We start from the raw sequence: 13,241 nt of genomic DNA, 5'->3' as shown, positions 1-13,241 counted from the left end.
AGGTAGCTGAACACTGCCAGCAGCAAGGCAGGACGTGCACCTCAAACTGAGCACCAACACTCAGCATTACTCAGTTCTTGCATAACTTTACAGCCAGACTGAGGTGCCACATCATTAGGAAGCAAAGGATGWGTTTAAGAGTGAGTTAAAGGGTGACTTTAAGCCCTCTGGGCTTATTAACAGTAAGGAAGGACAAATTATCCATGCCCTCCAGCAGTGCTCAAACTCGCTCCCTAAACAGACAGCAGAATGGCTGATGCCACAGCATCTTTCCACCAGCATTTCCCCTAGAGGAAAGGGCAGCTGGGATTATCAAAATAATCCTGGGACTTGCATGTATGGCCACGGGCTCCCGTATAAAACATTTTGTGTTTCCCAAGTCCTAAGGGCAGCTTTCCACCATCTCTACCACGATAACTGCAGATGAACAGCTCACAAGGTGTGTCCTCACAGGATACATCCAACTGCTCTGTGCATCCTGTTATTCCTGCCAAGATCAAAGTTTTACTTTGCCATGAGTCACAGGTAGTGACACTGGCCTCAGTCCCTAATTTGCCCTGTGATTTGCAGGCACACAGCCTAGAGGATCTCCAAGTGGGGACCTCAGGAAGTGGCTGTTGGCACAATTAATCACGCCAGGCACACCCAGATTCTGGCTCACAGTAAGTAAATATCTTCCCCAATCAGATCCAGGGTCCTGACAAAGAACTGTGGAGGAGATCCCATGAGTCAGATGGGGGTTCAACAAAGTAGGGGCCACTGCCCCTGAAAGAATCCTGCTACTAATGGAAGGACTCTGCTGCTGGTGCTCAGTCTTTCCACAAGCTGACCTAAAAAATTAAAACTTTCATCAGCACATGCAATAGGTGTTTGTAGCTTTTAGTGCAGTCAGCACATGCACCGTGGCAAGGCAGAGAATCTGCTCCCAGGTTGTGCACAACAGGCCAGAGCGCAGCCAAGTGTTAGGGGGTACCTTGCAAAGACTCAGCACCTCAAAAGTCAGTGAAGTCTATTTGCTCACCAGATCTCAGTGAGGCAGAAAATTAAGTGGAAATGCTACATTTAATGTGCTTCAGTTTGAGTTGGATGGGTTATGTGACCTACACCCAACGGCAGGAGACATCTGCAAAGCAGCTGAGACAGTGGAACAGAGTGAGCCCTGAGCTCCATTCCCAGAAGGAAACAACTGCTCTCAGTCCACAGGCTGTGCTGGAGACATGGATGGAGGGYATAGGGAAATTTTGTTGCCTGCAGATGGGTAGGAATGTTTTCCTAGTGCAGAGAAAAGCAGAAGAACMGAGAGCACAGGAGCTGACTGCACAGGACAGACAGGTGTGGATCAGGGCTCTCGGATTAACGCTGCTTCCAGGTAGGATGAAGAACTCCTGTCCCTTTCAGGGGTCACCTTCACGCTGTGTTTGAAGCAGCCACAAGGGATTAGAGGCAGTTCAGGTGCCAGTTTGTTTCTAAAGGTCACACTATGCAAAAAAACAAGGAAAGRGTGATCAGAGGGACGAGGGTTTCCCCTGGAGACATGCAAACCAGTGGTGCCTGGTCTCTAAAACTGCATTCCCTGGCACTCTAATCCAGGCTGCTTGGCATAAACCATGGTGTGGGGGGTTCTGATTTCTTGGCACCGGAACAGCCAAACCAGAGGGAAGAACTGAAGGCAACAACATGCCAGTGAGTCACCCATCCATGGAAGGACACCAGTTCCCTTTCTGCTCCGTGGGCTGAGAAATGCAGAGGGAGACCTGCAACTCAGCCATACTTTCTGCTCTTATGAACACTGACTTTGTGCTCAGACATCCCAAGGGCTGGAGAGAACATTTCTTACAATCCAAAAGGTAAACAACCATGCTGCAAAGAACTTCAGAGTGAAAAAAAACCCCCCACACTGAAAGTATTACTTTGCAAGGCTGCAGGACACAGAAAATGCAATGCCCTGGAAACACCACGAACTCTTCAGAGTGGTACAAAAAGCCCAAAAGGACAAAGCTGATGTAGAAATCTATGAAAATAAGTTKCACACTTAWTTSTTTCTCAACCATGCAGTRGTTACTGCTGAARCTTTCCCTCCCATGCTTTCAGCCAYTGATTGTGTGATCACTACTTTGGCATAAGTCAGGACAACTGTGCCCTTCCCAGCTGCTCATCCCTACTGTTTTCTTTGTGCCAACTCCAGTGCTCACCTAGCATGCACTAAGCACGTCAGGGAATGGATCCAGCTGGAAGACTCACAGGGAAAAAGAAAAAAATTAAAAAAAAGAAAGAAACAACAAAAAAATAGYAGTGAAGATGGATCCCAGCTGCCTCCCGCTCCAGAACAGCTCCAACGTTATTGTGCATCCGGGGGAGGTAAAACACAACAGTGCTTTTGGCAGGAGCCTGCATTTATTTAATACTTCAGCAACTGCACAACCACAGACTTGAATAAAGGTGATGCTGAAAAATGTAGGGTTATCTTCTGAAAAGGGCAGTCCTGCAAGCTTTTAATGCAAAATGCAGTTGTGCAAAACTGTCTAAGGAGCACCTTGACTTCCTCATACTGACAGACAAAACCTGAGGTATGCAGATTGGAGCAGTTACTCTGTGTCAGAAAATCTTGCACCTTTTACTATTAAATAATTTTAACTGTAAAAGCYCCAGGTTCCAGAAAGGGAGTGGTTCTTACACTACTCTTTTGGTGTTGCAAGTCTCTTGCAACAGTTTCTTTTTCACCTAGATAAGATATGGTCTAATGGAACAGACCTACAGAATCCAGCATGGCAAGTATGCTGACCCCTATTAACCTGGTTCTGCACAAAGCCAGCCTGCACAGTGCTCCTGGGAAAGGATATTAAAGCTAAGATTGCAGAGACCTCAGTCTAGAGGACCTCCTCAGCCTCACCAACACTGCTCACTCATGAGCTGTGACACCACTAAGAGCCCCATGTGCAAATCGGGGCTGTGATAAGACAAAGAAATCCAGTCTGGGCAGTCCCTGGGGGAAAAGGGGACTAAGAAAATYGTAACTTCAGCCTCACACCTTAACTAAGAAAGGACTTCCCACCACATTGCTTTACAACTGCAGAGCTCCACCCACATGGCAAGTACAGAGTAAGAGGGCAGCTGGCTTCCYGAGATTTTGCTGTACTTTTTACCCCAAATGCTGTTGTCTCATCCACGTTTCTAGGGTGCATTTTGAGGCAGGTGAGTAGACTGGAGAAAGATTTCTCTTGCATTTGATGATGAGATTGGTTTGAGYAGTTTTGCCCTCTCAAGGCAGAAAACCCAACAGAGCAGCTGGGCTGGTGCAAAGTCTGGGCAGACTGACTCAAAAGGACTCATAAATCCCAAACTTCAGTGATAGCTGCTGTAGGAGTCCCAGCTGGGCACTGGAGTATTTACCATCTTCATTTACGTTTATCACGCTTTATGGCTGAAATATCAATCTTGAGCCTTGGCAAACTGATTTGAGACATGAGGCAACTGCCAAGCTCATTAATTTTTAATGATATTATGACATGATACCACACAGCTGTAGGAGTAACCTCAGGAACAGAGGTCAAGGAACAAGACAGTCAGAAATGCAGTATAAAATACAGTTTCTGTGCTGCTCCAAAGAGGCAAAGCAGAATATTTCAAATCAGCCCTGGACTTTCCAAATCTAATAATGGCATAATGAATAAATGAGATGTCACAAAAATCAAGTAAGTCCCAGCAACCATTAGAAAGCATATGGTATTGTGACAGCACAGCAGCTGTAAATCTCTGAGTGACAGATATTTAGATTAAAATACTTTTGGTGAGTTTTGGAAGCCACAGAACAGTGTCATCATTCATAGTTCTGTCTAGACAAAGCTACACTATTGGTTTTAAGTTCATCTAGAAAAACGCCAACACTGCCCTTCATATACATATTTTAAACACATAATACATGAAACTGTTTTCATATTTTTAGGCATGAAACCTTTCTCCCAGCAGAAAAGTTCACTGAAAATGTTCGGGCAATAATTGAAACTACAGCATTGACAGGAGAGGGAGAAGATGCTTTTTACAAAGTGGGACTTACAAGGTGTAGCTTGAAAAAAAAACTGTGAATAAATATTTCTGAGTGAACTTACCAACCAGCTCCTGAGGATCTCTTTTCTCCACTTCTGAGAATTCCTGCAAGAAAGGAGGAAGAAACAGATTTTAGTCAACTTAAAAAGCTATGCTGATTATTTGTTTAGAGATTTACAACTTTATTCTGAGACAAAAGAATAAAAATTAAGAACGAAATTCAATTTATTAGGTAAGAGGAGAATGTTCAGAACGTGGAAAGTCAAAGCCTACCATGATGCTCCATTTCTTTGCAAAGCTAGAGTCTAAATTTAATGAAATAATTAAGGCTTTGTTTCACCAGGTCTTGGACACTGAACTCCTTTGGAATTTCACAGGAACTGCTGTACTCGAAGCTTTTCCTTGAAACAGATCAAACCACAGATTCTTCATTTTTGGTGACAGGCCCTGGGCACCAACCAAGAGGCTGCTGCTTTCCAGGAGCAACACAGCCAACCTGCTCTGGGCTGAGAGACTCAAGGGCARCCTGCACTGCTTTGTAGTGCTCTGCTTGGAGGTCTCAACACAGCTAATCCTCCCCTGGCTGTAAAAATTAAGGACATTTCATTTGCAGCAGAGTGTACTGATCAGGAGGGATTTTGTAGGATAAGACACTCAAATATGGTTCACCACACTTAGCCAACATCCAAATATTCTGATGCTTTTGGGAGATACCGGGAGAGTCACAAGCAATATCAAGTTCGGCACAAATAAAGTTYCTGAAACAGTACCAGCTGTATCCCAACATTGCCCTCTCCCCCTGCCTCCCTCCCAGAGACCTTTTGTGACTCACTGGACTGTTTGTCCAAAATTCCTCAGTGCCTCCAAACACTGAAGCCATTCATTGAACCTGACACTGACAGAATGCTGCCTCCTTGCTGCTTGGTAACCGCTCCCTGACCCCCTCCTTTTCCCCATTTCCAGCCAGGTGAGAGGTGCATCAGGTGAGGAGAGGGCAATGAGGTCACCAAGCCAGATGTAGGAACAGCCTGTGCCAAACTCCCTCTGAAAATCCACCCATTTTCAGACAAGCCAAAGCCCTCTGGAAGCAGAAAAACAAATTCTTTGTGTGGCACTAACTGCTACAGGGCACTTTTTATAGCTATTCATGGAAGACAAAAACAACAYAAAAAAAAGAAAAGCACTATTTCTGCATTAGTACACTTGGATCACAGAAATACAAGGCTAAAGCTATTTTAGAAAAAGAAAGAAGTACACAGAGGAACACGCATCTTCTCCCTGGCCAGCTGGCCCCAGGCCCCTCTAAGATGGGCTGGGGTGTCACAGCTCCAACCCCTCTGAGACAATGCCCTTGGTGTGYTCATCAACAGCCCTTCTCCCAGGGCCTCCAGCAGCACAGGCACAGAAAAATTTAAGCATGACATTTCAAAGCAAAAAAAAAAAAATAAATGCCAAAGAAGCAGCTCTTTTTGGTGAGAGCACTGGACAGGAATCCAGGGAATCCAGACTGTGTTCTCCACACATGGATGGAGGTTCACACAGTGAGCTTCAGGTTCCCCCCTGGAGAAGTGGGGGCAATTCTGTGGTAATTTATGGGCTGGGAGGACAAATCCAGATGAAYGTGGAGGCTGGAAAAGCTCACAGATGTGTCCAGGCACATACAGTGACTCACCAGCAGTAAATACATGTGGACAGGAGGCTGCTCATTCCCTTCTGGGGGAGAACATGCTCGATGGTAATTAAAAGTATTTCTCACCTTGATTTGAGACAACAAGCAAATGTTTCCTGAGGTGAAAAGAGGGAACTGCTTTAGCTCCAGCCTTGACTAAATTGCATCCTGCACTCATATCTCTTGAAAGTTTTAAGTGGAACTGAGARGGAAGAGGAAGAGACAGGCTATGTCCCTGAGCACCTCTTGATCCTYCCTCATACCCAGCACTCCATTTATTATTCCATTAAGCTTCCCATCTCCTTCTGCCYACTTGTCCTCAAAGGCAGGAGAAACAGTCCCCCAAAATAGCAATAYTGCCAAGCAGCCACTCAAACAACCCAGTGGCACAGCCCAATTCAGGTGCATTAGGCATGGACTACGTGCCCTCAAGAAGGCTGCCCCTCTTATTTGGGCCACTAAAGACTTGCAAGGGGCTGTGCTGCATTTCTGACCTTTCCAAAAGCCCATTTTGAAGTCTTCTGTAGCTGTCTGGAGTTAATACCAAGCACAAGCACACAATTCTCAGGGAACATGAACTAATATGCTGAGAGAGAATCTGAGGGCCAAACTCTTTCCTGTCATGAGCCTTCTATTAGACAAAGATCTCTAAAATGTCAGCGTGTTAAACAGTGTGTTGTATGAATTTCCAGAATCATCAGTAATTTTGCTTTCACCAGAATTTTCTTCTTTAATTTGCATCCTTTAAGTCTGCCCCATCTGTAACAGGCTAAATCAAGCCAGTCCTGTCAGGCTCCAGTGTTTTCCCCTGGCCCACACTTCCCCACCACAGCAGCTCCAGCAAGTCCAGTCCCCACATCCCTGAGCCAAGACATCAGAGAGCCCAGAGCTGCACCAAGCAAAAGCAAACACCGGATTGCAGCCACACCTCACTGCCCAGGGGATAGGAATTTTGCTTAGTGATGAGTTCCTATGTACCTCCACCCACTGCTCCATCCTTAACGAGCTGGAGACATCAACACAGCTTTTCATTAACTTGGGCTCCTTTCAAACCTCTTAAATGCCTTCAGAAAACAAAGGGATGACCGACTACTCCTACAGCGCTTTTTYATATTTGCTCAGTTTGCTGTTGAAAACAAGGCAAGCATCAGCAACCTGGCCAAAGTTTGGCATTTGAAAGGTTTAAGCGGTCTTGTTCAATCCTCTGAGCATCTACTGAAGATCCAGAACAGTCTAAAAACCTCCAGTGGAGCAATCACACAACAAGAACTGTTCTATGCTCCCTTAGGCTAATTTAGGTCTGAGACACACAATGAATACAATGAACTGATTAGAAAAGACAGCASTACAAAAAATAAATCTGCAGATCTAATCTAATACATTAAGTGGAATGAAATGGAGAATCACCAAGTGGAAAAAYAAGGTGCAATAAATATTGAGAAGTTGCTGCTACCTTTTGGTTATGAAAGAGAAGAAATATTTATGCGTGGATGAGAGATTTCTAAAGGAATTCCAAAGCATTTCAACAATGGAAAATTTGAATTTTAAATAGGGAAGTTACCTAAATCCACTTAGGCAAAGGTGATCTCTTTGTAGATTACATCACCAATACCCACTGTGTTATGTATCAGTATCTTACATGAAGAGCACAAAGTCAAGCAGGCGAGTAGTTCCAGAAAAGAGAGGTTTTGTGTCAAAATCTGTATCTGAATAAATATATTAAATTATTAGAGACTTCAAGTATGCCAGAGCTAAAGGCATCACTTAATAGTTCATTTCCATTTGAATTCTGAGGCCATTCAAAAAATAACACGGTTAAAACTTCACTATTGGCAACCTGTACTACAGAGTTTTCAAAAGCCAGCCTCCTGAAAAATCTGTATGKAAGCAACTCTGAATTCACTTACAGGTTGACTGAGTTTAAAAAAAAAAAGGCAGTATTGTACTTCATCATGCACTCAGCAAGTTGATTTTCTGGCTGCCATCTACTCTGCAGCCTTGATGTCACAAGATCAACAGTTTAAGGGCCTAAAGCCAGACAGCCTCACTCCAACAGAGCCACTGAAAGGAGTCAAGGGATGCTGTGGTATCCACAGCCAAGTTGGAAGAGCACTGGAAAGASAAAGACAAGTAGGAGGGAGACTCCTTTCCCCTGATTTGGAGACTAATAAAGAGCAGACTTTGAAGAGCACAAACTGCTATGGGTGAAGTATTAAAAAAAAACTCAACCCCATGTTTTTAATATCTAACTGACCACTAATGTAAGTCACRATTTCTGTGCTTCCAAGAACAATTGTGCAGCTCACTGATAGCAGACAACACTTATGCTGTCACTAATCCTGTGTGAGAACAGGAAAAGGTTTTTCATTTTTTCCACTTTCCCAAGACAAATGKTTTTTTCAAGTCCCAGACAAGGCGACTCTGCCTCCAAGAGCCTGGGTGACGAGGACCCAGATTGCTGCTTCAATTTTCAAGTATCATCATCAGTTAAAGAGGAACAAGATGAAGGGAGTGTGTGTACACACAATAAGGAAAGTTCTGCATTCTCCTGAAGCCTTCACCTCACTGAGGTGAAATACAGACCATCTTTTTGGTCCTGCAGCGTCTCCATCCAGTTATATAAAAAACAATGTCTGCTCAGGCTCCGTGGAAAATAAAAACAACCAAACACAATTCTCACAGCATGGAACAGAGATTAAAGGAAGGAAGCAAAAACAATATGAATCTAAGACTGATGAATTCCAGTTTGGACAGGCTTGCCCAGAACAGCTTTATTTAATGGAAAGAATGGACTGACTTATAACAATGCTCACTAAATCCTTCCTGAAACAAGATCCATAAATCCAGCACAATGCTCACATCCAACATAACTGTTGGCATTAACTGTCGCCACAAGGAACAAATTCAAGCAATTCTTGCAGAAGCAGGTGCACATGTCACTGCAGGTGCACTTCAAACTACCAGCAGAAATGGTTCAAGAGGGAGACAGAAAAGATGCAAAACCAGACCSTGACTGCTTTAACTAAGATGCAGAATTAAGAAGCTGATGAAGCTGATACCAGATTTGCCACTGCTTCAGTCGCATTCCCAGACTTGCAGCCAACTGAATCCTGCAGCTTCATTTTTCCACTGACTTCCAGGTAGTATTAAAAACAACCAGCTCAGACAGTACCCCCACCTCAGCATCTTCTATTTTTTTTCAGAGACTGCTCGTGTTGCAGAATTTCTTCTCTCTCCCAGCTACTTCACCTGATTATTGGCACATAAATTTAACACCAATTTAAACTTTCAGCCACAAAATGCACAGACCAGTCACATCATCAAGCTGTTTGTTAGTCTGAGGATACTGCAGGGAATTTTTCAGTACAGTCCTTCCACCAGTAGTCAGTGAACCTGCTGCTGCAACAGCTGTTAGAGTGGATTTATTGAATCTCAGCAAGTGCCAGCAATAAGTTTTTGTAATTTTGTCTCCTCTCTACAGTTCAGAATATCACCTGTAGTCCCAGCATATCAACAGCCTCTCTTGGCTCAGTATGATGGAAAGAAACCATAACTTAGCAGAAAGTGTTAGAAGAGCTGTCTAAGCCAACAGTGATGATGGCCTTGCCAGAACAAGCAGGTGAAATGTCTGCATCATGCAGGCAGCAGGAGAAACACAACCCCAAASTTTGTAGCATGCTTTTTTTCTCCCCCCTTTCTTTTTTAAAGGAACATGCTGGCAATTATGTTCTTGCTTTTCCTCTACAACGATCAGGAGGGCTCATGGGAGCAACACACCAGAAACGTCTCATTTAATATTAAAAGTGCATGACAACAACAATTTCATTTCTTGCTCCCCAGATCTGCCTGATGTTGGTGTGCACCCAGGCTGAAGGCAGCAAACAGAGTGCATGTCAAGTGCATTTAGAGTCTGGGGAAGAGAAAGCCAGGGAACAGCAGCACAATGCTGTTATTCCTCCTCCCCCCTACCCCTTCTTTTTTTTCTTGTATTGTGAGAGAGGAGAATCCCAAGAGAAAGCTTGAAACAAGCACATTTCCTACAGCCATATCCTGTTTGCCAGCTCTGATACATAGCTCCAGGCAAAGTGCCCAGTACAGCAGAAGAAATTTAACTGAGAGAAACCTGTAGGCACCATGATCAAAAYACCAAGAGAAGCACAGCAGCTCAGGAATAAGCCACTACGAAAAAAAGCCATACATCCAACCTTCAGTGACACTTCTGTAAAGGCTTTACAAATCTACCTGTTTTGAGATACAGTCACAGACTAAATGGGGAGGGAGAACAAGTCAGAGTCAATTCCTGAGACATTCTCTATCAAAATAAAGAACAAGTGATTCTGACACTGCCTTTTCAAGCCAAATTAAATCTAAAAATCCACATTCATTAATAAAATGAAAAAAAAAACCAAACCAACCCACTGAAAAAATCCCAACCAATACCTGGCAAACATTTCAGTGAGAAAGTGCTTTAGAAAGGAAGCATTCATAGCATAAAGCCTTTAAATAGCTTCTTTGAAACTTGACTCCATTCACCTGACATATGCTATCTCAATATTTGACAAAGATTATTTGTTAGGAGTAATTTCCATCAAGGCACTGTGTGCCAGAACTTTTGCTTTCCATGTGAAGATACAGTTAATAATAACATCTGCCTTCCAGTGGAGCCTGCTCCCAAAGCTGCCTGCTTCCCTTCCCAGCCCCAGGAGCACAGCAGCTCCCAGCAGCCTCCCCCTGATCTGCACAGCCCAAAAATTCTGCTTTCAAGTCTCTTTTGCTTCCCACAGTGAAACAGAAATTCACTGGTAAAGTACCAGCAACACATGACAGGGCTGGAGGTGTCAAGCTACTTCGATGRTTTTATATTTTACTGCTTTTTGCAGTGCAGAATCAAGTACAAGGTGAAGGCGGGCTGTGAAAAATCTGAAGCCTCACAGCAACAAAGCAAAGGCTCAGCTGCCAAAACKAACTTTTTGCACAAGCTTTCTTCCTTAGTACATAATACTAAAAATTCTTCATGGTTTGGAGTAGAGGCAAGGTGTAAGAGAAAGCATCCTCAGTGAGAAATTCACTCCTCCATGAATGGAWCCCACGGAGTTTATACAGATTTTGCTGCTTCTGTACCCAGAACAGGGCAGCTGGAAGGAGCTATTTTCAGCTATTTGCTGGTATTTGAGGCAATGTTCCATCTGTGCTGACTGCTCAGCCACTCACTCTGACATGAACAGACCTGCACACCAAGAACAGCCCATTTGGGAACAGCAGCCAGAAATAATTGCAGCTACGGAGCTGGGCTTGAAGAACTCAGACCTTTATCAGGCAAAATATTCCAGGGGAAGCAGCTCCAGAAAGGACTTTTCTTCAAGTTTAAAKACAAACAGAGCAAGCCTGGCTCTTCTTTGGAGGAAGGTGAGCCACACCTGTGTCAATAATCCCTGGTATTTAGTACTGCAGGGAGTGAAGAGGCTGCTGCAACATGTATGCCCGGCGGGGAGGAAGGAACAAGCATGTCCAYGGACATGTCTCATCTTCCAAGCAGCTCCAGAGCTGGATGGAAGCCAGGAGCTCTCCAGGAGGTATTCCAGCTTCAGAGCCCGACAATGCTATGATCTGTCTCCCTCTCAGACAGAGCTGGAGACAGGAGTACGTGTGGCAAGGGGCAAAATAATCCCAGATGCCAAATGTTGTTTTGCTTCCTGCACGCAGAACAGCTCTAACTGCCTGTGATATTCCCTGGCAATAACTAAAGTTCACCCAGATAAAATGGGACACAGGTATCAGCTGCTTTCATGTCTGGGCACTCACTGGAGCAGTGCTGAGAACAGCATTTGCAGCTGAGTTACCTCCACTCCCCTCTAAACCCTCTGGTTCTGTTTACAGAGCTCTGAAAAACCATGTGTCACACCTAAAACAAAGGAAAAATCCATAGCTGGAAGCACAGACAGCATTTCACACAATTATATTAAAAAGACATTGAAACACAGAAAAATATGAGTCTGAGACTGCAGTGCTTATCACTGGCACCTCCAGGCTGTGCTCCCAGGCAAAGGAATGAGAAAGGAAACAAARCTCTGGAGTTCTAATCTTGACCCCRACCCTGAGAACTGCACAGTTGATGCTCTGAAAGTGTTTACAAAGGTGTGCTCACAGCCATGTATAATGCAAGGCCATGTTAARCATAAAACTTCTCCCAAACATACTTTTCCCCTTCTTTGGAGCAAAATAATTAGACTTGAGATGAAAGTTAATAAGTAGGTTCAAGCATTTTTTGAAAACCTTGCTTGATGAATGCCTGCTGAATTCAGAAAAAAATTAATACGCCTTATCAAAATAAGAGTTAATTTCAGGGATTACTTTACTGCACACACACCCATTTACTGGTTCTCAGCACTTACCACTTTTACTTTAAATCAAGATAATTTTGGTATTTAAACAAACAGGTTAATGGGCTGGCAAGATAAAAAAACCACTGCCGTCAAAAGCCTCTAAGTATTAGTACACACCTACACATCATAACACAGTAAAATTGCTTTACAGGTATGCTGGATCAATAAAAGCTAAACATAATAAAGAGTTGATGATTATCAAGAGGTGGTTCTTAGACATGCTTAGAAGTACAGAATTCCTCTGAAAATTTGACAGCTTTCTGCTAGATCCCAGTTTGGCTTCCTCTCCATACAATACGTCGAGGATGAGGAGGGGACCCTTAAAACAAAACCAGGAAAGGAAAACATCAAAGTAGCCACCTGCTTTGAAAAACTGCTACCATGTGTCAGGCATTCACCTGCCAAGGGAGTGGCAAATTTCTTAGCTTTCCTGGACAGGCTGGTCCTGATATGACAATCAAGGCTCAGGAGTTAATGATTTCCCTCTGGGAAAGCTCCAGGAGCCAAGCTGCAGGGCTGGGCTCTGTCCTTGATCAACACTTGCAACCTGTTATTCGTCCAGGCCTCCAATATGAAGCACAGAACCCCTCAGGTGAGGGTTGGAGCACAAGGTCAGTATTTTAAGGTTCATTTTYCTTTTTCCTGCTGGGCTGGTGCATTTAGTGAGCTCTGAAGGTTTGTATCTTGTTACTGCATCAAGGCTGTAACCAGAGCCAGCTGCTGGCAGWGCCCAAGCRACCTRAACCCCCTGCARCCCGTTAACCCTTGTCCTTCCAAACCAGCACAACATCACATTTCACACCCATCCCAAACCTCCTTCAGTTTGTACTGAAGGGAAGGACAYAAACAACTCATCCAGGCTGTGGATTTCATAGTTTTAATACCACAGCCACTGCTGACCATTTCTTCTCCCTTCAAAGAAGGTTTTGTTTCTAAATGGCTTTTAAGACACATGCTTGTTTACAATTGGTGATTGCTCACCTAAAGGGATCTTGGCCATTCACAAATCTGTCCTGTTCCACAGCCTGAGCACATCCATCCAGAGCTGGTTTTGGAAGAGCAATTAGTTCTACCTAGATTTGAATCTCCAGTTTCCCACGAGTGCCTGAAGCACTTCAAAATGCAGTTACAGGACGCAATAGATC

At 44.0% G+C, this 13,241-nt stretch overlaps 1 protein-coding gene across 2 annotated transcripts in view; it reads right to left on the bottom strand.

Annotated features, from left to right (window-relative positions):
- SAP30BP (SAP30 binding protein) overlaps positions 1-13,241 on the bottom strand; it is a 29,267-nt gene that overhangs the window by 9,556 nt on the left and 6,470 nt on the right. For both annotated transcript variants that reach the window (XM_057381405.1, XM_057381406.1), the window contains one exon: positions 4,107-4,149. In XM_057381405.1, the coding sequence (XP_057237388.1) occupies positions 4,107-4,149 (43 nt within the window). The remainder of the gene's footprint in view (positions 1-4,106; positions 4,150-13,241) is intronic.

Source organism: Malurus melanocephalus, unplaced genomic scaffold (assembly GCF_030028575.1).
Source record: "Malurus melanocephalus ecotype Western Australia unplaced genomic scaffold, MMel_1.1 scaffold_509, whole genome shotgun sequence".
Classification (NCBI taxonomy): Eukaryota; Metazoa; Chordata; class Aves; order Passeriformes; family Maluridae; genus Malurus; species Malurus melanocephalus.
The sequence above is the reverse complement of the archived record's forward strand: the minus strand, read 5'-3'. Positions and strand labels throughout refer to the sequence as shown.